At 46.1% G+C, this 26,395-nt stretch overlaps 1 protein-coding gene across 1 annotated transcript; it reads left to right on the forward strand.

Annotated features, from left to right (window-relative positions):
- The first annotated feature begins 3,362 nt into the window (after positions 1-3,362).
- Positions 3,363-7,618, forward strand: Clec4g (C-type lectin domain family 4 member G). The gene is made up of 10 exons (XM_005366967.2): positions 3,363-3,423; positions 3,719-3,829; positions 4,528-4,581; positions 4,754-4,816; positions 4,919-5,023; positions 5,527-5,616; positions 5,801-5,949; positions 6,054-6,169; positions 6,788-6,965; positions 7,391-7,618. The coding sequence occupies exons 1-9, from the start codon at positions 3,369-3,371 to the stop codon at positions 6,924-6,926; spliced, it is 882 nt and encodes a 293-aa protein (XP_005367024.1). The 5' UTR covers positions 3,363-3,368; the 3' UTR covers positions 6,927-6,965; positions 7,391-7,618.
- Positions 7,619-26,395: the final 18,777 nt, after the last annotated feature.

Consider the following 26,395-nt stretch of genomic DNA (forward strand, 5'->3'; position numbering starts at 1 on the left):
AACACTGGGATTCCAGAAGTTCACCACTACTCCCAGCTTGCAGGGGGGTTGTTTTTGTTTTGAGTTTTAGATTTGCACTGCGCAGGAATGGGTCACATGAGCACATTTTCGTGCAAGGACACACTGTACATTGAACACGTCCCTTCGCCTTCCCGTTTCCTACATCTCCCCCTCCCCTTAGCCCCTTTCTTTCCTCTAGGCGGTTTCACTTCTACATTCTAGTCATGTATACATTCGCGATTTTTATGTAACTATATAAAATCTAGGAACCACAAAAGAGAGAAAACATTCAATAGTTGTCTTTCTGAAACTGACTTAATCCAGTTAATACAATTGTCTCCAGCTGTATCCATTTTCCTGAAAACAACATACACGTGTCCTTTATGACTTTATAAGCCACATTTTCTCCATCTATTCTTCTGTGACTGGACACCAAACATGGTTTTATAACTTAGCTATTGTGGTAAAGGTTTTCCTTTTAACTCGCTTTTATTTTTTTTCATGCTCATTCTTTTTATTTTCAATTATGTGTAAGGGTGTGTGTGCGCACTGGAGTGCAAGGAACCAAAGAGAACAAAGGCATCAGACCCCTGGAGCTGGAGTTATAGGTGGTTGTGAGCCATCTAACGGTGCTGGGACTGAACTGGGGTCCTCTGCAAAAAGAGGCCCCCTTAACCAATGAGCCATCTCTTAAGCCCGCCATGTGCTTTTTTAAATTGTTTTTATTGTTTGAAATTTTCCCAATGCCATTTAGTAAGCACCATCACGCCATCACCCTTCCTCTCCCACTGGGCGTCTTCGTCTCAGTGACTCCCCTAACTGTGGTCTTGTCTTCTTTTTGAGTGTGGCCCACCAAGTTTAGCAAGGGCTGCGTCCCTGAGCACAGGTGGAAGATTATTTATTAATAGGAGCAAGACAAGTAACCAGTGGCACCAGCACTAAAGAAAATGACACTCTCTCTCCCAGCAACTGTGGCATAATTAATTAAAAACCCAGAGACAGAAACTTGAGTTCAACCTGAAGGTCAGAAAAGCAAAACAGCCAGCCACTGGCTCTTGCCTCTACCTCAGTCCCAAATGGCAATCCTGAATGAGACTGTGTGTGAGAGCTATCTCCTCCCATCTTATATTCCTGTGTAGTGCTGGGATTAAAGGTATACACCACTACCACCTGGCTTCTATGGCAAACTAGTATGGCTACTGGGATTAAAGTTGTGTGTCACCACTGCCTGGTCTGTAAGGTTGGCCAGGGTGGCTGTTTTACTCTCTCTGAACTTCAGGCAGGCTTGATTTATTAAAATACAAATGAAATATCAGTACAAACAACTGTTCCTGGAGGTAGGTGGCCCCATTGGCCCCTTTCTCATCCATGATAAATTTAACATAGTGTCTGTCTCCCTGACCATCCCTGAGAAGTATTAACACCCAGAAGGAAATGATTTGTTCCCTGTTACAGCCCAATTCTCAGAGAAATTTCTGTCAAGCATCAGATATCCAATATTTGTTTAAAGAATACATTACATTTGGAGGCTGGGAAGATGTTCAGTATTGATTTGGGCTTGGGTTTGAGTTTGTTGTTTCTTTGTGACAGGGTCTTGCGTAGCCCAGGCTGGCCTCAGACTCATCTGGGTAGCCAAGTCTTTTGCCTGGCCCTCCCAAAAGCTGGAATTACAGGTGCACCACCATATTCCAGTCTGTTCCCTACTGGGGATCCTGTCCAGGGTTTTGGGCATGACAGACAAGCATTCCATTGACTTTGCCACAGCCCCAGGTTCATCTGTTTAGGTTTTGGTTTTTTTGTTTGTTTGTTTGCTGGGAGATTTTATTAAGTTTTGTTTTGGTTTGCTTTGGTTTGGTTTGGTTTTGAGACACAGGCTCATTACATTATCATCCAGGTTAACCCTTAAAGTTCTTCCTTGGGAGTTGTACACGATTTTCATGTGTGTGTGTTTGTGTATGTGTGTTAATTTTCAGTTACATTTATTTACTTACTTTGTGTGCAGTTTCCACACACGCGTGTGAAGGTCAAAGGGCAACTTTCAGGAGTTGGTCCCCCCCCCCATGTAAGTCCTAGCATCAAGCACAGCCATCGAGCATGGTGTCAAGTCCCCCTGGCCCCACCTTGCTTCTGAGACACAGACTCTCATGGTGACCTGGAACTCGCAGATGCTCCGGGGACTTGCCTGTGTCCACTTTGCCAGTGCCGGGATTACAAGCGCGTTCCACCCCACTCAGGTATTTCCTGAGCACTAGGGGTCAGATTCAGGCCCCCCTGTTTCCACAGCAGCACTTTACAGACTGGGTCCTTCGCCGTGACATCAATTGCTCATCGCAGGATCAGGCCCTGTCATTGTTCCCCCTTCATCACAAAGGAGAAAACTTCTAAACAGTACACCACCTCCAGGCCCACCCTACTCTCCCCAGCAGAAGACCCGGCCAGCTTAGTTAAGAGCTCCCTCCCATGGAAGTATTCTCTCCCTTCCAACCAAAGTCAGCTGAATTCACATCAAGGTCAAGCAGTGTCTAAACAACACTTTCAGGTCAAGATTACACCTAGAGAGATTTTTCAGGATCCAGCAGGGTCCTGAGACACCTGGATGAATTCAATGTTTTTCGCCTCAGGAGAAATCTCAGCCCTGAGCCCGTAAGAGACAGAGACCAGAGCTGGGGGAGAGAGGCAGCTCAGGCAGTAACTGTCTGTTTTGCAAGCATGAGGATCTAAATTTGATCCCCAGTAGCTACCCTAACAGAGACGGTTGGTGTGGGGCAACCCCAGTGCTGAGGTGACAGACACGGGTGGGGCTCTGGGGCTTGATGGCCAGCCTATAGTACGTAGCAAGTTCCTGGCCATTGAGAGACCCTGTTTCAGAAGAAGGGTGGATGGAGGCCGACAGGACAGAGCAGCAGATGAAGGAACTTGCTGCCAAGTTTGGGTTCCAAAGCGCACATGGTAGAGAGAGAAAAACAATTCTCTCTCAGGTTGTCCTGTGAGTGGAGCTCAGAGGGACCCCTACTCGTATGCCGGCACCACAGACATACACTATAAATAAAATGCAAAGTGTTTTTTAAAAAGATAGGCGGCACCTGGATAACAACACCCCAAGTTTTTCTGTATGTGTGTGTGGGAGAGAGAACAACTCTGAAGAGAAGCTCCTGGCACCGAGGAAATACAGCTGCAATGACCAAGCCGCACAGATTGGAGCTGCCCCTCCCAGCCCCAGCCTTCCCAGCACTGTGACTGGCCGTTGGCTGGGTTCCTAAGGAACTGAGGCCATGGAAATGAAAAGGAAGGAAGGAAAAGAGATAGGATGGGACTAGGGTGGGGACCTAAATTTATATCTCTGTCCCGGGCTGGATCCCACCACCATCATGGACGCTGGTGGATACAGCAAGCTGGGTAGCGCCATCGAGGAGGTCCCCAGAGGTATGAGTGAAGGGATCACCTCATCTTCCTCCGTGAGTCCTAATGTCAAGGGGAGGGGCCACCAATGTACGGACAGGACTGCAGAAGGGCAGTGCCTGCACCCAGGGTGTGGGGAAGAGTAGAGCCTGGGTGTGGAGGATTCCCCGGGACCCAAAGGGCTGGGTAGGACAACCCTTGAGTCTCCCCAGGAAGCCTGGTTAGGGGACAGGTGTTATTCCAGTCATAGACCCAGCTACATTGGCATAGAATTCTAACCCAACCTGGAGGAATCAAGAATCCCTCGGTGTTCTCCTAGGGCAGTTGGGACGCTGGGAGTACTACAAACAAAGGCTTTCCTTCCTGGTCTTGGCTTTGCTGGTGGCCACAGTGCTATGGACTCTCATTCTGAGCACCCTGTTGTCCAAGGGTGAGTGATTCTCTTGATGTGTACATGTATGTGCCTGCGTGAGGGTGTGACACGCGTGTGCAAGTGCCCACAGAGGCCAGACGACATCAACTTCCCTAGAGCTGGAGTTACAGGCAGTCGTGAGCTGTCGCATGTGGGTGCTGAGAATTGAACTTGGGTTCTCAGGAAGAGCAGCTCGCTCTAACCCTCTGAACCATCTCTCCAGCCCATGACAATGATCCTTTAACGCGGAACAAGTTGTATGCCACCTGGCAGGGAAGGCACAAACTTGTTCCCTCTGTGGCGCACCAGATGGCATCCTGGACGTCAGTAAGTATAAACCAGAGTTTCTCAACCTGTGAGTCACGACGCTTTGGCATTCCCAAAGATCATCAAAAAACATATGCTTACATTATGGGTCAGAACAGTAGCGAAATTATAATGATGAAGTAGCAAAGAAAATAATGTTATGGTTGGAGGGTCACCACAACATGAGGTGGTTATTAAATATTAAAGGGTCGAAACATTAGGAAGGTTAAGAACCTTTAGAGTAAACCAAACATGTGTCTGTTTGGCGCTGTATGTATGCACTATGCATGTCTCCTTTCCGTGCCCGAGTGCTGTATTCCTGGACTGTGCCTCCGTGGATACCAAACACGGGTCCTCACACACTCTAGGAAAGCGGAAGGTTCCCAACTTCTGCTTGCTTCTCTCTGCAGCCTCCAGCGAGCGCAGGGCGCTGCTCAGCCACCAGGACCAGCTAAAGACAAACGGTGCGTGCGAAGTGCAGAACAGGGCGTCTGCGTCCCCTGGCGGTAGGAGGTGGGACTGCCGGGGATTCCGAAATTGGGTAGTGAATTAGCTGAGACCCCTGGAAATGGGGCTGAACCTGGATTGGAGAAGGGTGTCCCCTGACCTAGTGTGTTGGGGGGGAATTCATTCCAGTCTCAGAGCAAAAGATGATGTTGAGTGCCCTGAAAGAAGATGTCGGAGCCTGCGGGAACTGCTGTAAGAAACGGGCCTGGTGGAGGCTTGAGAGCTGTGGGGCTGGGAAACGGGACAGGTGGGTGACACTGGCAGGTCTCAAAAGGTCGCTCCATCCCCACATAGGCTCCGGGATGAAAGCGCAGTTGCAAACCACACTCGCTGAGTTTAAGAACACACAGACAAAGCTGATGGAGCAGGAGAGCGCCCTTAAAGAACTGCAAGAGCGTGGTGAGAGCTGAAGCTGAACATGACCCCCCTGACCCCTGACCTTCGCCTCTAACCATAGCCACGCCCCTTCTTGGCAGTACAGTCCTAGACCCTCAGATCCCTGGTGATGCAACCTAGGGCTTCACATAGTAGGCAGGCTTTCTTCACTGTGTGACCCTAAGCAAGTGTTCTTCTGCCTTTGAACCATTCCCCCAGCCCTCACTGGGCGATTCTAGGCAGGTGCTCTAATACCAAAATTATCACCAACACATATTTTATATTTTATTTTGAGTCAGGGTCTCACTAAGTTGCCCGGGATGAACTTAAACTCTGTAGCCCAACTTAGCCTTGAACTTGCAATCCTCCTGTCTCAGCCTTCAGAAGTAGCTGAAACCACCACGCCCAGACTGAAGTTATTCTTGACCCTGATACCAACCATGAACTGGCACTGGACATAGATCTTGACCTATACATAAGTCCCAATCCAACTCCCGCTCTAATTGTCCACCGTTCTGACCCTGTAGTGACCCAGAGTTTGGCTAAAGCAGCCAGAGATCGTGAAGACATCCGCAGTGAGCTCTTCCAGGCATTGGAGGCTGTCAAGCAACAAAACAGTGAGCCAGAGAGAAGACTGAGGATGGGAGAGAGTGGGCCCTGTCTGGGGTTCTCAAGGCTTCTCTTTCTACCAGATGTGCCTTTTGACCTAAACCTTGTTTCTCTGGTATACAACACCCTCCATGGCATTCCAATGGCCTCATTCGATAACAATTCGTCTCTCTGACCCTCACCACCCAACAGAATCCTGTGAGAAGTGCCCCACATCATGGCTACATTTCCAAGGATCCTGCTACTATTTCTCTGAGACTCAGGCTATATGGAACACAGCACAGAGCTTCTGTTCAGTCCATGGTGCCCACTTGGTGATTGTCAAAGACCTGGATGAGCAGGTATGCTGCTGGGACTTGGCAGAGGAGAATCAGAGTTCACCTGATCTGGTGTGGCCCGGGATGTCAAGCAGACTTGGCCAGATGACATCTCTACTCCCTTCCAGAGCTTCCTGAGTCAGCGCACTCGGGGCCGAGGCTACTGGTTGGGTCTGAGGACAGTTCGCCACCTCGGCAAGATTCAAGGTTACCAGTGGGTAGATGGAGTCTCACTCACCTTCAGGTAAGGAGACGGCTCCAAGAGAGATTCGGAAGGGTAAAGTTAGACCCTAGGAAAAATGCTTTGGGATATGTCTAAAGACTAATTCCTAGGAGAGGATTGTTGCTGGTGCTTTGGCAAGTGTGTATATGGTGCATGGGTAGCTTGCAAACCCACACATGCTCATGCAAAAGCTAGGGGAGAACTCTGGATAGTCTGTTCTACCATTCCTTGCTTTATCCCACTGAGACAGGGTCTCTCAGTGAACCTGGATCTAGGTTGACTGAGAGCCAGAAAACCCCGCCCTGCCAGGGTTACAAACACATGCACAGCCATAGCTGGATTTTTATGTAACGGTTTGGGGTTTGAGCTCAAGTCCTTATGTTTGTACAACCAGGATTCTTTTCCACTGAGCAATCTCCACAGTCCCTGAACTAACCTTTTAAGAGTGGAAAAGCTAAACCCTGGAATTGGCTAAGAGTTCAATTCTGAGCCCTTACAAATGCTCACTGTAATATAAACTCAAATTAGACATTCAGGGTGTCTATGCCAGAGTCAAGCAACAAGGCGGGGAGGGAGGCTGGACCCTAGGTCTATCGCCAGCCCAGATTCCCAGTAACACTCCCTATTGAACCACCGCAGTCACTGGAACTCTGGAGAGCCCAACGATTCCAGAGGACGTGAGGACTGTGTCATGATGCTACACTCGGGGCTGTGGAATGACGCACCATGTAGCAATGAGAAGGACGGCTGGATCTGCGAGAAGAGGAGCAGCTGCTGATCCAGCCCAGTGTCCCAGTGCCATGTCCATTGCCTCAGGGTAAATCAGAAGCATGGTTCATGTTTCTTGAGCCCACTACCAAGATTTTTTTTTCTATTGTACCATTACTAAAAGCCACTCAGCCTGACCAGTACATGTTTTGGAGACCCCAGCTCTGACTCACAAAATACCCTAAACCTCCCAGCTAATCTGACTTTTGTCAGTTTCGAAATCACTGCTCTAAAGCCCTGGTCATCTGACAACCCCCACACACACACACACCTATCTTCCTAGACACAGTGTCAGAGCTGTTCTATCTTCCTGTATCCTCCTATCCCATCCCTCTGACTTGGAGCTATCTCCACAGAGAAAAGGAGCACCAACAAATGTTTGAGGGACGAATTAAGGCCCTGGGTCTGTGTTGGAAAAGAGTGATCTCAGTATCCCACAAGGAACATGCAAAGTTAAGGAATTTATTTTCCCAGGAAAGGCGTGCCAGAACCCAAACTGGGGTTGCAAGCCGCACACTTGGCCGCGATGGTCTGTGTCTTTCATCCCTGATATAAGTGATGACCGCATCTCATCCCCACTGGTGGAATCTCAGCTTTACACTCTGGCGTGGTTGATGAATTAGCAAAAAGGAAGGGGGAGCTTCAGAAAATATGGGCTTTTATCAAACTGACTACCTTCGATATTAAAAGGGGTTCTCACAATTCTCATCTCTGTATTATACAATTTTTAATCATCCCCCCCCCCATTTTCGAAGAGGTAACCTTAACTGTCATTATGGAATCGGGGCGATGGCTGGTCTGTTCTTTTTTCCAGCTGGAAGGGGTCATTGGGCATAGCAGTCAGAAGGCCCCTCCCATGGGCCTGTCTAAAAGACCCCAAAGTGTATTGGTGGTTTCTTTGTATGACATTCAGGTATAGGGAGCAAAGGAGGTCCTTGTCTGGTGCCTGGACAGAAATATGAAGGAGAAGTGAAGACAAAAATTCCTAGCCTTGAGAGTCTGAGGCAGGGCCATGTGGGGGTGGCACACGCCTTTAATCCCAGTACTCAGGAGGCAGACACAAGCAGATCTCTGAGTTCCAGGACAGCCACGGCTACACCGAGAAACCCTGAAAAATAGTCTGAGGCAGGGATCCAGGAGAAACCACAACAGAGATAACTTTTTCAACGTTCAAATCAAAGTCCATTGAAATAGTTTGATAGGCTCACAAGTTTCTCCCTCCATCTGTTTGGCCACTATTGTGTTTCTTAGGCCTCGAAGACTGGTCTCCAGAGTGCTGAACCTCAGGTCTGCTTTCAGACGCCATGATGCTGTTACAGAGACTAGATTCACGGTGTGAGCTCCCTCTCAGATGGCTTCTAGAGAGGGAGAGAGGAGAAATTTGAGCGTTATTTGGTTTTTAGATTAAACCAATAAGTGGACCTGACTGTCTGGGCTCTGGATAGACCCTGCCGTGTTAAATTGAGCCAAAGTGTGAAGCCTCTTATATCTGGGCAGCATTTTCCTTATTAAGAAGGAAGCCATTAGTAATATACAGCTGTCTAAGTAACGCTTCACACGAATTTAAGTCTAATGTCTGGGGAGCAGCAGCACCTCTTGGACCGTAACAGAAACACAAGTCATTTCGGTCTCTGTTCTTTCCTGGCAGGTGCTTAAGACGATGTAGTTGGCCAAAATTAACTGGGTTTTTTTTTTCTGTCAAGCAGTGAAGGATCTTGCCCTCCGGAGTCATTTAGACTCCATTTTACCATCTGTTCCATCTATGGGAGGCTAAGTCAGAGCTGCCTTGGAAGCATGATTTTCTCTGTGCTGAACCTCTTTATAAACTGTTTGGAGCCACTGAGTTGGGTCTCCATGGCCTCCATGAACAAGAGCTACAGAACATTTTAAGGGATAGCCTACAGTCCCCTTGGACCTAGCTGACTTTGGAGGGTAAGGAGAGCAATACTCTCCCTTTTCATCCTTCTAGTCCCATCAATGTGGCCTGCTAGTATGGGTCTTTGTTGAAATAGGAGCGGTGGGCTGTGTCCTGCCACCCAGCTAGCTTTACCCAAAATAATTACATGGAAACTGTATTCTTTTAATCACTGCTTGGCCCATTTCTACCTAGCCTCTTCTAGGCTAACTCTCGTTCCTGGACTAGCCCATTTCTAGTGTAGCCCACAAGGTGGCTTACCAGGGAGATTCTAGCCTACATCCATCCTGGGTCGGAGCTTCATCGCGTGTGCCTCAGAGAGCAGAGCTCTCGCCTCTGCCCGCAAGAGTAGAGCATCGTGTCTCTCTGAGGCGTCTGCCCCCGAGAGGAGAGCTGTCGAGTCTGACCTCACTTCCTCTTCCGCCCAGCATTCTGTTCTGTTTACTCCTCCCACCTATGTTTTAACCTATCAGGGCAAGCAGCTTCTTTATTTAATTAACCAATGACCTTCCTCCATCAGGTCTTTAACAGCCAGCAGGTACTTTTCATCACTGTGTAACATTGAGGTGAAGCTTATGCAAAAACCAAACACTTTTTATCTCCATTGCTCTGAGCATGGTTCAATATATTGAACTTTGATACCAAAAAAGTTTAGTACATCTGAACTTTAACCTTAGTAATTTTAATATCACGCATATCGTGTCTATGTCTCATCTTTAACAAACCTTAAATAACTTACTCAGACCTTTGTAACTCAGATAAATTTTCTAGTTTTTTTAAAGATTTATTTATTTATTATGTATACAACATTCCTTCCATGTACACCTGCACACCAGAAGGGGGCACCACACCTCATTACAGATGGCAGTGAGCCACCATGTAGTTGCTGGGAATTGAACTCAGGACCTCTGGAAGAGCAGTTAGTGCTCTTAACTACTGAGCCATCTCGCCAGTCCCAATTTTCTAGTTTTTTAATAACACAAGACATAGTAACAGCAACAAATTTACCATCTGTTGTGAGAACTTGAGAGGGGCATAACTAAACAATGTCCACCCCTTCCTTATAACATCCCAATGACAAAGTTTTAGTCACCAAAGTCCACCATGGAGAACCAATGAGTTTATTGAACTTACTTTTAGGGAACCAACGAGTTTTCTGGGCTTATTCATCAGCATGGGTGAGGGGTTACTGACAGATAAAGAGGTAACCCAAAAGTAGCCTCTCTGAAAAGTAACCCAGCATGGATGCTGACTTTCCCACAGCTACATAGGTGGAGCCCTCTCTCCCTATCCCTCCCGAGCTTATGTCCTCTAGCACCCCCCAAGAACAATGGGACAAGTGCAATTAGGGCACAGTTACAGATAACTGGCTAGTAGGAATGACTGGATACCCAGATGAGGGTCCAGTGACCCCGCCTGCCCCCTCACATCCATGAAGGAACAGCAATAGTCAAGACGCTGTGATGACCTTTTGTAAGCAAGTACAGTGGACATGATGAAAATGGCATTTGTTCTGAGATTCCATCTTACACCTGTAAGAATGGCCAAAATCAAAAACACTGATGACAACTTATGCTGGAGAGGTTGTGAGGAAAAGGGAACACTGTGCATTGCAGGTGGGAATGCAAGCTGGTACAACCCCTTTGGATGTCAGTGTGCCAATTTCTCAGAAAATTAGGAAACAACCTTCCTTAAGACCCAGTAATACCATTTTTAGATATATATCCAAAGGATTCTTAATCGTGCCACAAGGACATATGCTCAACTGTGTTCACAGCAGCTTTGTTTGTCATAGCCAGAACCTGGAAACAATCTAAATGCCCCTCAATAGAAGAATGGATAAGGAAAACTGTGGTACATTTACACAATGGAGTACTACACAGCAGAAAAAAATAACGACATCTTGAACTTTGCAGGAAAATGAATGGAGGTAGAAAACATTATTTTGAGTGAGGTAACCCAGACACAGAAAGACAATTATCACATGTACTCACTCATAGGTGGTTTTTAAACATAAAGCAAAGAAAGCCAGCCTACAAACCACAATTCCAGAGAACAACGAGGACACTAAGAGAGACTTACATAGATCTAATGTACATGGGAAGTAGAAAGTAGAAAAAAGACAAGATCTCCTGAGTAAATTGGGAGCATGGGGACCTTGGGGAAGGGTTGAAGGGGCAGGGGAGAAGCAGGGACGGGAGAGAGAAAGATATAGAGCTCAATAAATATCAATAAAAAAAGAAAAGAAAATGGTAGTTGTTCAGCTCAGAAGGCAGTGCTATACAATGCCAGCTTAATAAAACCAAGTTGAACCTGAACTACATACTTATGATATAATGTAATAGCATTACCTTACACATACTGTTAAACTAGGGGATTTGTGTGCTTTCAGGTAAACATTATAGAAAACACAGACATTCTTTATACAGTATAAAGCGACCTACTTTACAGGCTTTGGTTTTGAATGAACGTAAGCAGACAGAAACATCAGATACACAGCAAAACATCATCGAACTGATGTTTGCAGCATCCAGAAGACTTCAGTTAGAAAGCCCTGTTAAAACTATGGCAAGAGGGACTGAAGAGGTGGTTCAGCAGTTAAGATCACTGGCTGCTCTTCTAGAGGACCCAGGTTCAATTCCCTAGCACCCACATGGCAGCTCACAATTGTCTGTAACTCCTGTTCCAAGGGATCTGACACCTCATACAGAAATACATGGGAGCAAACTCCAATGCACATAAGATAAAAATAAATTAATTTTTTAAATGTTTAAATAAAATTTACGGTAGGAGCTAAAAGAACTTAGAAGGGCTGAAGTGATGGCTCAGCAGTTAAGAGCATTGACTGCTTTCCAGAGGTCCTGAGTTCAATTCCCAACAACCATATGGTGGCTCACAACCATTTATGATAACATGCCGAACACTCATACATAAAATACAAATAAATAAAAACTTTAAAAAAGAACTTACAAAAGGGTAGGCATTAGCTTGTTCTTTCCTTAGCTTGTCCACATAACTGGAAAGTAAAAACAGAAGCCAGAGAACCAGGGCTCAATGGGGCAGAAACAGAAGCAGACAACATGCATGGGGAAAAGGAGTCTCAAGAAGGGAAAAATGTGCTGAGCGGTGGTGGTGCACGCCTTTAATCCCAGCACTCGGGAGGCAGAGGCAGGCGGATCTTCGTGAGTTTGAGGCTAGCCTGGGCTACAAAGAAAGTTTCAGAACAGCCAGGGATGTTACACAGGGAAGTCTTATCTCAAAAAAAAAAAAAGGAGAAAGGAACATTATATCTCAATGAGATAAACCAGGCCTAGAGACCCTAGACAGAAAGAAGCCCAGCACAGCCAGCATCTCTGGCCTCTAGCCCAAGCTAGCTGATACCTCTTCTCCGCCAGCTGTTATAGTCGCCCACTGGCAGAAGCTTGGCTTGCACTTGGCAGTCTATCATCTGGCTCCTGGTTAGACCTTGGTGCCTTCCCAACTTCTCTCTGGGCTGTTGCCGAATTCCCATGAGCATCCCGACTGTAGCTATCTCAAATGTCAGTTCCGTTTAGTTGCTGGCTAGTGGTGGAGGTACAGGGCTAAGAAAGCTCATACGCCCCATCCCACCCCCACCAAGAAACCACTAAATACACCATGCAAAACAATCTGTAAAACCCACCATGAAGTCTGGCGTTGCCTCCGTAATCTGATATAAAAATACATTGACCATATCCTTTGGGAATACAGCTCATGCTGGTGTCTCCTCTGAGTCTCTCATTTCCAAGGTACAACTATGAACCAGAAATATAATAAACAAAATAGAAAAAAAATGGGAAAATATTAGAGCACATGAGTGGATGCCCATGATACCAGAAATTTGAAGGGTGCTTTGGTTCCCTGAGAGCTCAATGGGAAGGGGAAGCTTCATGAATGACGTGATTTTGATTCATAACATGTGATACATTAACCAAGGTGGTGGTGAAGTCACACGGTTTTCACAGCTTGATGATGGCACTAACCACAATGGAGGCCCAGCAGTATGACTGTCTCCATCTTAGTGAGGCCACTAGCCAAGGTGGTGACAAAACAGCACAGTTACTTTTTGCCTACAATGAGTTCGGCTCACTGATAAAATGAGCCCATCCCAATTAGAAGACACTATCCTGAGTGAGGTAACCCAGACCCAAAAAGACGAACATGGTATGTACTCACTCATTAGTGCATACTAGCTATAAACAAAGGACATTGAGCCTATAGCTCACGATCCTAGAGAAACTAAGTAATAAAGTAAACCCAAAGAAAAAATATATATAGAGACCCACCTGGAAATTGGAAATAGACAGGATTGACTGGCAGGGTTGGGAGCATGGGGGGCAAGGGGAGGGTAGGAAGAGAAGAGGAAGGGAGAGGAGGAGGAAGAGGAGAACTTGAGGGAATGGGATAATTGAGATAGAAGGACAGAGATGAGAACAAGGAGAGAGATATCTTGAGTGAGGGAGCCATTATAGCGTTAGCAGAAACCTGGCTCTCAAGAAATTCCCAGAAATCCGAAAGGATCACCCCCATCTAGGACCCTGGGCAATAGAGGAGAGGGGGCCCCGATCTTTACTTGCCTTATAGTCGGACTGACGACTATCTTAAATATCACCATAGAGCCTTCATCCAGCAACTGATGGAGGCAGAGGCAGAGACCCACATCAGTGCACTGGACTGAGCTCCCAAAGTCCAGTTGAAAAGTCAAAGGAATGAGAATATGAGCAAGAAGGTAAAGATCATGATGGGTTTTCGCCCACTGAAACAGTTTGCCTGAGTTAATGGGAGCTCACCAACTCCAGCTGGACTAGGAAGTAACAAGCATAGGACCAACTAGTTCCTCTGAATGTGTTTGACAGTTGCATGGCTGGGACAGACTGAGGGTCCACTGGTAGTGGCACCAGGATTTATCCCTACTGCATGTACTGGCTTTTGGGGATCCTATTCTCTTTGGATGTATACCTTGCTCAGCCTAGATATAGTAGAGAGGGCCTTAGATCTTCCACAAGGCAACGTGCCTTACCCTCTCTGAGGATTAGATGGGGGTGGGGTGGGAGGCTGTGTGGAGGGAATGGGAGGAGGGAAGGGAGTGGGAACTTGGATTGGTATTTTTTTTAATCTAATAAACAAAAAAAAATGAGCCCATCCTCTAGGGTTCGCCTCCCTGTGAGATCCACACATCTCACAGATTCAAGGCAGACAGCTACCTCTTTTCTTAAAAAATAAATAAATAAATAAATATAAAAAATAATAGAAGCAGGCTAAAGACATGGCTCGGAGGTTAAGAGTGCTGACTGCTCTTCCAGAGGTCCTGGGTTCAATTCCCAGCAACAATATGATGGCTCACACCCATCTGTGATGAGATCTGGTGCCCTCTTCTGGCAGGTATGCATGCAGGCAGAACACTGTATACATAATAAATCAATAAATCTTTTTTAAAAATTTAAAAGGTAAAAGAGGCACCATGTAAACAGAGGTTTCTCTGCCCCACCCCATCCACAGCCACTTCTAAATAATCACTCAGAGGCTTATACTTATTATTAATGCTTGACCAATACCTCAGGCTTATTACTAGCTAACTCTTTTTTTAATTAATTTATTTATTTATTAATTATGTATACAACATTTTTCCATGTATGCCTGCATGCCAGAAGACGGCACCAGATCTCACTATAGATGACTGTAAACCACCATGTGGTTGCTGGGAATTGAACTCAGGACCTCTGGAAGAGCAGTCAGTGCTCTTAACCTCCGAGCCATCTCTCCAGCCCCTACTAGCAAACTCTTACATTTAAATTAGACCATATTTCTATCTATGTTTTGCCACGTGGCTCAAGGCTTGTTACCTCATTTTCCACACATCCTGCTTGTTAGGTAACTGGCTGGCATCTCCCTTGACTCCGCCCTTTCTCATCGGAGTTCTCAGTTTGTTTGTTCCACCTAGCCTTATCCTGCCCGGCTATTGGCCAAACAGCTTTTATTATTAACTAATGAGAGGAATACATATTCACATGGTACAGAAAGATCATTCCATAGTTCACTGACTTAGGATAAAACAGCACATGTGGCCTAGGAATGTGGACCCAAAAAAAAAGTAAAGCAAAGAAATAGAGGAGGAAGAATACAGTGACCTTGGCACCATTTTACCCTACCTGAGCATGGCACGGCTGAGACAGGGAGACACCGGACATAGGGGAGCCTCTTGCCAGGCTGGAGGATTTGGCTTCCCCTCTGTGTACAGAAATCTGTCTCCTTCAAAGAAAAGACAACGATTTTATGCAGAGTTCATGCTTATTATAGAGAGTGCTATAAACATGAAATACAACTGAGCTCCTCAAATAATCCTTGGACTTTGGGGACAGTGATGAACCTGATTTGATACAGCTTTCGGCTATGCATTATTTGTTTTTCATCTTTCTTCTCTCCACAGATTGTCATTGCAAAACCAATTCTAGTTCATGTTAACACTGCAACATTCTGCCAACCTATGGCAGAATTCCTAAACATATTTTAAGGGCAGAGCTTGTGCAATTTAAGGAGGAAAATAAAATGCATAGGTGTCTTAAAAAAAAAAGAAATCTGTCTCCTTAAGAGCACTTTTAACCTAAGTTATTTCGCATCTGGCTTTGTGAGAATTAAGCTATCAGAGATTCAGCTTCCCTAAAGCGAGGTTTCTTGGGCTCTGATAACCATCAGAGTTTCAGCTTCCCACAACTCTGATTTCAAGTGTTTCATCTGTCTCCAGTAAATCCCCACACGGGGGTGGCCTATGTTAGATGTTTCTTAGCAATCAGAAGTCACCAGGGACACCCAAAGAGCTGTGGATCAGAACCCCACATTCGCTTTGTGTCAGCGACACTTCTCATTCACCCCCTCTTACTCTGAATGTCGTTCACCCAAGATCCTGGAGAACACAACAGGGGTGGTACCTTCCCCAGTGGAAGGGATCAGAACCCTGTTGTGGATGGATCTGAAATCATGAGCAAGACCAAAGTTGCTAGAAAAGAATAATCCCAACATCTCATAAAGAAACACACAAAGAGGAAGTAATTTGCCAAGGCGATTTCTCTTTTTTTAAAAAGGAGCACCAGAGCCCAAAGCAAGCTACCCAGCAGCATACTTGGCCAAGTGGTCGCTGTCTTTTCTCACTAATATAGATAGTAAGACTGTCTGACTCTATTAGTGGGAAGCTGACTTTACCATCTGACATGACTGGCTAATCAAAGCAAAGAAGAAGGGAGAGGTTCAGAAAATATGGGCCTTTGCCTATCTAACTACTTTTGATAGAAAAACAAACCAAATAAACAAAAAAAAAAATACAGGTTTCTCACAATCTGTTCAAAGTTCTATTCCAGAGCCTTTGTTGTGACCCACTCAAATGATTCCTGACCCCTGTAGGTACTCTGTGATACCCCCCAATTTCAATAGGTAGCAAGACTCAATGAGGGGATGCACCCACCTGTGAAGGTGTGTGGAGGTCCGAGCTCCATATAGGTTGTCTCCCTAAATTACACTCAACCTTGTTTTCTGAGACCATCTCTCATTAAACCTATTCAAACTGACTGGCCAGCCAGCCCCTAGGATCCACCTGTCTTCTGCTTCCCATTACTGGTGTTATAGGTACACACAACATGACTTGCTTGTGTATAGGTTACCTACTAAGTGTCCTTAACACCTTTTTCTCTCTTTCTAGGGGGCTCTGGCTGCAGCATGGTGGTGCACACTCATAACCCCTACACTGCATGGGCAGAGGCAGGCAGGACATTTGTGGCTTTGAAGGCAGCCTGGACTACATAGTATGAGGCCATCCTGGGGCTTAGATAAGACCCTGTCTTGTAGAAATAAAAAGGCAAAAAGAAGAAAACCAAAACCGCAGAAGGAATTGCATTCTACAAAAACACATACAATCAAACACATGTTACCACCGCTTCCTGTCTCTCTCCATTATCTGCCTCAACTTCGGGTTTCACTTCCTGCCTTTCTTCTGGGCTTCAAACTAAACAACTCCCCCTGGGCTGCAGAATCACTGAAACTCTGAGGTAAAGAAAACCCCTCCTGGAACACCCAGGATGCCGTTCCAGGGTGCCTGCACCCTGCTGGAGGGAGGGCCTGTTTGCCCTCCCTCCTTCATTTCTTCTTTTACTCCCATAGCATTGTTCTTCCGGCTGACCTGGTCGCTCAGCAGACGAAGGGGCTTGCCACCAAGCCTGATTAATGACCTGAGCTTGGTCCTTGGATCCTACACAGTGCAAGGGGAGAATGGACTCCGGACAGTTGACCTCTGACCTCCCAAGGTGTGCCCCCCCCAGGATAAATAAATAATAAAAGATTGATTTTGTTCTTTGACAGTTTCAAACATGTACACTGTGTGTTTTGGTTACTGTCACCTCTCTGAATTCCTTAAGCTTCTTTAACCTCCTCTCCTCCTCACAAGTCCCTTTCCCCCATGCATAGCCTTTGTTTTATTTTGTGAGATCTGCTGAGTTTAACCAGGACCATCTGTCTAAAACACCTGATGAGCCTCATAAAGAGTTGAATGGCCAATAGGAGCAAGGACAGGCGGGGCTGGCAGGCAGAGAGTATAAATAGGAGAAATCTGGGAGAAGAAAGAAAGGGGAGCAATGAGAGAACAGGAAAATGAGGACATCAGGGCCAGTCACCCAGCTGCCCAGAAAACCACAGAGAAAGAATTAAAGTTAGATATACAAAAGTAAGAAAGATAAAAGCCAAACGGCAAAAGATAGATGGGATAATTTAAGATAAGAAAAGCTGACAAGAAACAAGCCAAGCTAAGGCCAGGCATTCATAACTAAGAATAAGCCTCTGCATGTGATTGATTTGGGAATTAAGTGGTGGGCCCCTCAAAATAGCCAAAAGGGTAAAATTCACACAGCAGACAATAGTCGGTAATTCAGCAGGGAGTTATATAGGGCTCTGTGAGGGACCCTCTGATCCATGATTGACTACTGACAGGCCTTAGCTTGGCAAAGAATCACAGCTTCACAGTTAATCAAAGGCAGCATAAACAAAAGTAATACACCTTAAAATAATATTCCCCAACAATTGTCGAATTCTGGGGGAGAGGAAGACATCTTCAGTGACACACGCACCTCTGAGGTCATCAGGCCCCAGAGATTAACAGTTCCAAACCTGTGATCACACAGATGGTCCTTTTATTATTTATTTATCCTGGGGGGAGGCACACCTTGGGAGGTCAGAGGTCAACTGTCCAGAGTCCATTCTCCCCTTCCACTGGGTAGGATCCAAGGACCAAGCTCAGGTCATTAATCAGGCTTGGTGGCAAGCCCCTTCGTCTACTGAGCGACCAGGTCAGCCGGAAGAACAGTGCTATGGGAGTAAAGGAAGAAATGAAGGAGGGCAAACAGGCCCTCCCTCCAGCAGAGCACGGCACCCTGGGTGTTCCAGGAGGGGTTTTCTTTACCTCAGAGTTTCAGTGATTCTGCAGCCCAGGGGAAGTTGTTTAGTTTGAAGCCCAGAAGAAAGGCAGGAAGTGAAACCCGAAGTTGAGGCAGATAATGGAGAGAGACAGGAAGCAGTGGTAACATGTGTTTGATTGTATGTGTTTTTGTAGAATGCAATTCCTTCTGCGGTTTTGGTTTTCTTCTTTTTGCCTTTTTATTTCTACAAGACAGGGTCTTATCTAAGCCCCAGGATGGCCTCATACTATGTAGTCCAGGCTGCCTTCAAAGCCACAAATGTCCTGCCTGCCTCTGCCCATGCAGTGCAGGGGTTATGAGTGTGCACCACCATGCTGCAGCCAGAGCCCCCTAGAAAGAGAGAAAAAGGTGCTAAGGGCACGTAGTAGGTTACCTCCCTGCTTGTGTGAATAGAGCAGCCATTAACTTGAATAAACATCATCCCTCTAGTAGGACACAACGTCTTCTGGGTACATGTCCAGGAGTGGTTTCACTGGACCCTATAATAGCTTGTTCAAGTTTGTTTTCTAGTGTTGTGATTAAAAAAAAAAAAAACACTTATCAAAAGCAACTTGAGAAAGAAGGAGTTCATTTGGCTTGCAGAATCTGTTGACCATTAAAGGAAGTAAGGCATGAGCCCCAGCATGAGCAAAGGCCAGCACTATGGAGGAACGTGCTTACTAGTTTGCTCTCAGGTTCATGCTCAGCTAGCTACCTATTTATACCTCCCAAGGCCAGATGCCCAGTGGTGGCACCACCCACAATATGTTGTGCCCTCTCGTATTAATAAAAAACCAAGAAAATGCCACACAAATGTGCCCAAGGCTGACCTGATAGAGGCAATTCATCAACTGTGGTCCCCTCTTCCCAGGTGACTCTAGATTGTCAAGTGGACAGAAGCTAACCAGCACAACTGACCTCTTGTCAACCTGACACACAGACATAACACTGTTAAACCATAACCTTTTCTTTCTTGATTGTTCCCAAGATTTCATGTTACTATCACAACATAAAAATTAATATAACTTTAAAAGTCCCACTGTATTTACATTTTTTCCAACACTTTAAAAGTCCACAGTCTCAGCTGGGTGGCGGTGGCGCACGCCTTTAATCCCAGCACTTGGGAGGCAGAGGCAGGCGGATCTCTGTGAGTTAGAGACCAGCCTGGTCTACAAGAGCTAGTTCCAGGACAGGCTCCAAAACCACAGAGAAACCCTGTCTCGAAAAACCAAAAAAAAAAAGTCCACACTCTCCTTTAAAACCCAAGGATTCTTATCTGTGGGACCGTGTAAAGTCCAAACTAGATTAATTACTGTCTTAGCCCAAGAGGGAAGAACCAGGTAACAGTTACACTGTCAGGGTCAGTGGGGCTGGAGAGATGGCTCAGTGGTTTAAGAGCATTGGCTGCTCTTCCAGAGGTCCTGAGTTCAATTCCCAGCAACCACATGGTGGCCCACAACCATCTGTAATGAGATCTGGTGCCCTCTTCTGGTGTGGCATGGAGGCAGAATATTGTATACATAATAAATTAAAAAACACACACACACACACACACACACACACAAAGAGGGTCAGTGACCAGAGTGTTTGGTAATCGTGATCATCTGGGCTCCACAGGACTTTGATTGCCCCACCTTTCCAGTTCTACCGTCTGCAACCTCCACAGCTTGTCTTGTAGGCTCAGGCAAACTCTACTCCCCACCTGCCACTGTCCTGGTGATCTATCCCACAGTTGCACCTGGCCCAGTGGCCTTTCTGGCTCCTCGCAGTGCCAAGCTTAGCCACCTCCGTGACTCTTCATGACTGCTTTTCTACCACCAAAGCCAACATACATACGTGATGCTTCCACATTACCAAGTTCAGCTGTCTGAGAGACAGCCCTGGCCCTGTCTGGACCACAGCTTCTGTGTGCTGACCCTGAAGAAATACTCCCCAAAGACTTCACCTCAATGATGCTGATCTCTTATTAGTTACAGATGATTTTTCAGCCCTCGCTAACCAGCATCAAAGTAAAGCAAAGGTTTCATTTCAGTGTCTCTGGTCTCCTGTCACCAGTGACTCCACCCCAGCTGACCAGAAACCACAGGTTCTTAATTCAAAGTATCACACAGACAGCCCAGATAAAGTCTTTGAAGATTGGCAAAGGTTCTTCTAAAACGTCACTAGCAGACCTCCCTCGTCTGCATTTCTCTCAGCATTCTCATCTTCCCATCTCCAACAGCAAAGCCCTTTAAATTCTCAGCACGCGATGGCATTTCCAGCCCAAAGTTCAGAGTACTTCCACAATCTTCTCAGAAGAACACCGTGGTCAGAGCCAATTGCAGCAAGATCCCACGTTCTGATGTCAATCTCTGTCCTCGTTTGATATATATTGTTGTGGCTTTTAAAATGCTTACCAAAAGCAAGTTGGGGACAGGAGTATTTGTTTGACTTACACATTCTGATCACAGTTGACCCGTGAGGGGCTCTACTCAAGTAGGAGCCGAGGCAGGAACCACGAAAGAATGCTGCTCCCTGGCTTGCTCTCGGGCCCAGGTTCAGGTGCCTTCCTTAAACCTTCCAGGCCCACTTCCCTCTAAGGCTGGACCCTCCTACATCAATCAGAAATCAAGAAAAATGCCACACAGACATGCCCACAAGCCAATCTAGAGGTAATTCGTCAACTGAGGTTCCCTCCTCCCAAGTGACTCTGGCTTGTGACGTACTGACAAAAATCTAAAGAGCACACAGATCTAATTTGAAGTTTCTGAGACACCTCCACATTGCTTTTCACAACGGCTGAACTAGATCACATTTTTCCCCCATCCTAGCAAGTGTTTGTTGTCAGAACTCTTTAAGTTTCTTAATTACATTTACTTGTTTATTTATTTAGTAACAGGGAAGCACATGCCATAGTGTGCCTGTGGAAGTCAGAGGAGAACTCGCACAAATCACTTTTCTCCTACCACGTAATTCAGATCATCAGATTCAGCAGCTGACGTTTTTGCCCGCAATGTCGTTGGTAGTCTTTCTCACTTGGCTGAGATGTCATTCAACAGATGAACAGAAACTGAAAATGTGATGCATATACACAACGGGAATGTGCTCAGCTGTAAGGAAATATAAAATCCTGAAGTTCGCAGAAAAATGGATGGACCCGGAAAGTGTCAATAAGGTGAACCAGACTTAGACAAATACTGCGTGTTCTGTCCAATGTGTCTGTCTAAGGTCCCAGCTTACCATGTTTATACGTACACGTATAAGCCAGGCTGAGTGTGGGTACAGGGCCTGAAACAAGAATGGAAACCACGGGAGGGGGGAGGAGGTTTCCAGGAATGGGAGAGCGTAATAGGACACACGATTCCTAAACTAGGAAAGGAGCAGGAGGTAGGGTATGAAGTGGGCAGTGAGACAGGAGACAAGAGAAGGGAGGAGAAGCAACAGAACCAGCACCAGCTCTAGTGGGGGTAGAAAGAATGGTTTTCGGGGAGCAGAAGGTGAAAACACCATGATGAAAACAGAAACTTCGGGTGCCCATTTTTAAAAAAGGATGGCCCGGTGGGAGGGGGGGAGAGGCGAAAGAGGGGAGATGGCCCAGCTGTTCAAGTCAGAGAATCTGAGTTTGGATCCCCAGAATCTCGTAAGCACCTGGTGGGCACGGGAGCCAGCTGTAGTTCCAGCTGGGAAGGAAGTCGGGAGCCCTGCAACAAGCAGGCTGCTGAGACCTGCAGTGTCGGGGAGATTTCCCAGGGTGCTGTTTTGTGTATTAATAAGTTTGGGTTACGTGATTCACAACTGGAAGAAATTTTGTTTGTGGGTTTCATTCTTGGTAATTTTTTAAAACTGTCTTTATCTAACACACAAAATTTGTATTACAAGCGAGGGGTGAAGATTACTAGAAATGATGTACTTATGGGCTAAGGTTGCAAACGGAAACTTCTAGAAACGTCGACTCCGTTTGCCAGCATTTCTGATTGAGGGCAGAGAGGCTCTGGACGGTCAGGAGGGAGAGCTGGGTCAGTTACCCCATCCCTGTGCAGACAGCGACCCCACAGCAGTCCCCCGAGGACCACATGACCACCTTCTCTGGGGCTGAGTTAGTGCATCCTGGCGCCCTTGGAAGCCCGATGGAGCTTCCTGCATGGGCCATCACACCGCTCTCCCAGAACAAGGCCTTGGGATAGGCAGTACGACCTTTCTAGTCTTAGCTCCATCGTCCCCATTCCAGGAAATCCCCCTGCAGCCCAGTTTCTTCTTCCCGGGAAGGCTGAAGCACCTGGGGAAGCTCCCAGGGGGTTTCCATGTGGGGGACTGGCTACTCTCCTCAAGCTTTTGGCAGCCCCTTCCCTCATCAGACTCATCCCTCTGTCCCCCACAAGGTCCTGTCTTGACACTTGGGAGCCCTGGCACTGACGTCTTTGATGAATGGATTCACAGAAGCTGGAGAAAGTTGGGCATTGGGAACCTGTGCTGGCTGCTGACTGTGAGCTTGGACTCATGGCTTTGTCTCTTTGGGGTTCTTTTCTCATATTCACCCAATGAGTATAACAATAGCATTTACCTCCCCAGTGTGACCCAAAAAGTACCCTCTTTCCTCCTCCCTGGAGCCTGTGAGTGCTAGCTTACCTGGAAGAAGACCTGTCCACATTCTCTGAGGATTAGTAGGCCGATGACTTGCTGGGAGAAGAGCTGATGAGGCCCTGCCCCATGGGCAGTGAGGTTGCTCCACGGAGGGGAACCACTTTCTGTAGTGATATAGCAATTGGTAAGATGCCCACAGTCCTGGAAATAACCCTCATTAATGCTCCTGTGGGAACCCCAGTGAAAGTTACTGGGTCACCAGGAAAGGGGTGAAAGCAGACAGAAGGGGGTTTGTCTGGAAGAAGAAGGTGAAAGGGAGCAGGAGAGACGAGAGTCCTCGGGATGACTATGATCAAAATACATACATACATGTATGGAAATGCCACATTATCATATAGAATTAATACACACTCATCAAAGCCTTTTAAAAGCCTGGGGATGTGGCTCAGTTGGTAAAGTGCTGTCCCAGAGGTCACAAAGCCCTGGATTCTATCCCCAGCACCACAGAAACCAAACATGACAGCCCACACCTCACACTAAGGAGATGGAAGCAGAAGGATTGGCCTTTGAAGGCCAGCCTGGGCTGGGTGAGATCTCTCCTTGTTGTGTGTGTGTGGGGGGGGGGGTCATGACAGGGTTTCTCAGTAGCTATGTATGGAGCCAGTCCTGAAACTCACTCTGGAGATCCTCTGACTCCAGGGTACTAGGATTAAAGGCTTGCACCACCACTGCCAGGCTGGGTGAGATTTTATCTTTTAAAAAACACTCTTAAGGGAAAAATCCATAGAACAAATTGATAAAGTACACATCTGCGTGCATGTAAAATATTTTGAATAATATAACTTCTGTGCATCTGTCTGAATGGAATAAAAAGGAGAAAATGAGCTGAGCACCAGTCAGCCATACTGCCTCTCTGCCCTGACAGTGGATACAAGGTGACAGTTGCCCCAGGTTCCTGCTGCCGGGATTTCCCCACCACACACACACACGTGCGCACGTGTGTGTGTGCTCACAAGTGCCTGTAACTCATGTGTTAGTGTGTTTCTGTGTGTGTGCTCACAACTACCTGTACCTCCAGTTCCAGAGGACACGATGTCCTTCTCTGACCTCCAGAGTCACTAGCATGCACACACATACACACACACACACACACACACACACACACAGAGTATGTCTCAAGAGGTAGGTTGGGCTGAAGACAGGAATGCAGGAAGTCAGAGGAGCTTTTGGAAACGAGAGGGGATGGGGAAGACGGGGGAAATGAAGCCTACAAGCAGGGGTAAGAGTGGAATGGAGCCAAAAACCCATCAAAACTTTCTCCTCCAAAATAGTGCTGCAGCCAGCCAAGAACACACACATTTGAGTGAGTGCTTGTCCTTGCTTGTGCATCTGTGGAGGTGATAGAATGTGTTCTATCTGCATACCTCTGAGTTTCGTGCATGTGTTTGTGTGTGCACACATAAAGCATGTGTGTTTATCTGTGTATGCATTATGTGTATGTGTCTGCCAGTACACTGCAACTGTTTGGCTGCAACAAACTACCATAGTGCTATAATTGACCATGGTTGTGCACAATTGTGTGCTTCTTCTGTGTTATGTGTGTGTGCTGTGTCTATGTGAACATGCTACGTGTGTACATGGTTATACCTTGATGTCTATGTGTGGAAGTGCACTGTGGGTCTGTTGTGTTGAATGAGTGTTGTGGAGACATCTGTGAATTGTGTCTGTGTCTTCCTTAGTTATTGCTACAACAAGATCCTGACAAGAGCAACCTGAGGAGGGGAGGGTTCAAAGTGGCTCACAGTTTGGAGTACTGTCCTCATGGTGTGAAAGTTCCCACAGCAGGATGCCGAGCTGGCTGTCACACTGTATCCACTGTCAGAAAGTAGAGAGATGGACCCTGGTGTGCCAATCACTTTCTCCTTTTTCTTCAGTTTCAGAGTTCCCAGCTTCTGAATGGTGGCACCCACACTTAGGACAGGCCTTCCCACCTCAGCTCTTAATCTAGAAAATTTCTCACAGACATGCCCAGAGCTTTGTTTCCGTGATGATTCAAGCTGATAATAAAGACAAGTATCGAAATCTGTTAATGTGCATTTCTTTTCCCTGTGAGAAAAAAAAATACCTTTTTTGGCTGGGCGGTGGTGGTGCACGCCTTTAATCCCGGCACTCGGGAGACAGAGGCAGGTAAATCCCTGTGAGTTTGAGGCAAGCCTGGTCTACAGGAGCTAGTTCCAGGACAGCTGTTAAGATAGCTAGGAAAACCCTGTCTCAAAAAAAAAAAAAAAAAAAAAAAAAACCACCTTTTTTAATGTGTGACGTGCTTGGCTTGGTTGGGTTGTTTCTGTGGATTTGCCTTTCTCTGTGTGTCTGTATATACAAGTTCTTTATCTCCAGGCTCCTGTGTGTAGATTTTTTATTGTGTGATGTCTGTGATTTGTGTTGTGTGGCCTCTGTCTTCATGTATATGTCACATAAACAGGGCATGTGCCTCTCTTTGTGCCTCTCTTTGAGGTATTATTGCGTTGTTTCAAATCTATGGTTGAATTAGATTATTCGTCTGTATCCTTGTATACATGTAATGTGTCTGTGGTCCCTTCGTGCTTTTATTGTGTGATGGCTATGATTGTCAAATATGTCTGTGGTTTGGTAATATGTTGTGGTTTCTGCAAGAGTGTGTGTGTGTTTTGGAGACCCTACACTTCACGTCCCATGTTTCTTGCCCTGCTGGATCATAGCATCTCTCATGTGGGCCCCACACTAACTCTTCAGATTTTGTATTTTCCCCAGGGAACTGACTTTTCTAAGAGGTCATAAGCCAACTAGCACACTTGTGTAAATGGAGGAGCTCATTCATTCCTGGCTGCCCAGACCCAAAATAATCACACAGAAACTGTATTAATTATAACACTGCTTGGCCAATCATTTAGGCATATTGCTAGCTAGCTCTTACATCTTAAATTAACCCATTTCTATTATTTTGTAATTTACCACAAGGCTTGTGGTTTACCAGTAAGGTTCTGGCTGGCAGCTCATGTCTTTCACCTTCAGTGGCTACATAGCATCTCTCTGACTCTGCCTACTATCTCCCAGCACTCAGTTTAGTTCTCCCAACTAGCTCTATTCTGCCCTTCCATAGTACATCTAGAAAACCTAACTAACATTACTTCAAGCTTGATTATTATAGATGGCTTCTATTAACCTGTATTTCTCAATTATACATACATCTTTAAATGACCTGGGCAAACACAATACCTTAATCAAGAGCAGAAATATACATAAAACAAAATTGGGGCTAGAGAGATGTCTCAGTGGTTAAGAACATTGCTTGCTCTTCCAAAGGTCCTGAGTTCAATTCCCAGCAACCACATGGTGGCTCACAACCATCTGTAATGAGGTCTGGTGCCCTCTTCTGGCCTGCAGACATACACACAGACAGAATATTGTATGCATAATAAATAAATAAAATATTTAAAAAAAAACAAAATTGACCTCAAATTTGTATCAATAAACCAAGATTCATACCAATGCAAAGTATTCACCTCTATAGCA

The sequence above is a fragment of the Microtus ochrogaster genome, unplaced genomic scaffold (genome assembly GCF_000317375.1).
Source record: "Microtus ochrogaster isolate Prairie Vole_2 unplaced genomic scaffold, MicOch1.0 UNK15, whole genome shotgun sequence".
NCBI lineage: Eukaryota > Metazoa > Chordata > Mammalia > Rodentia > Cricetidae > Microtus > Microtus ochrogaster.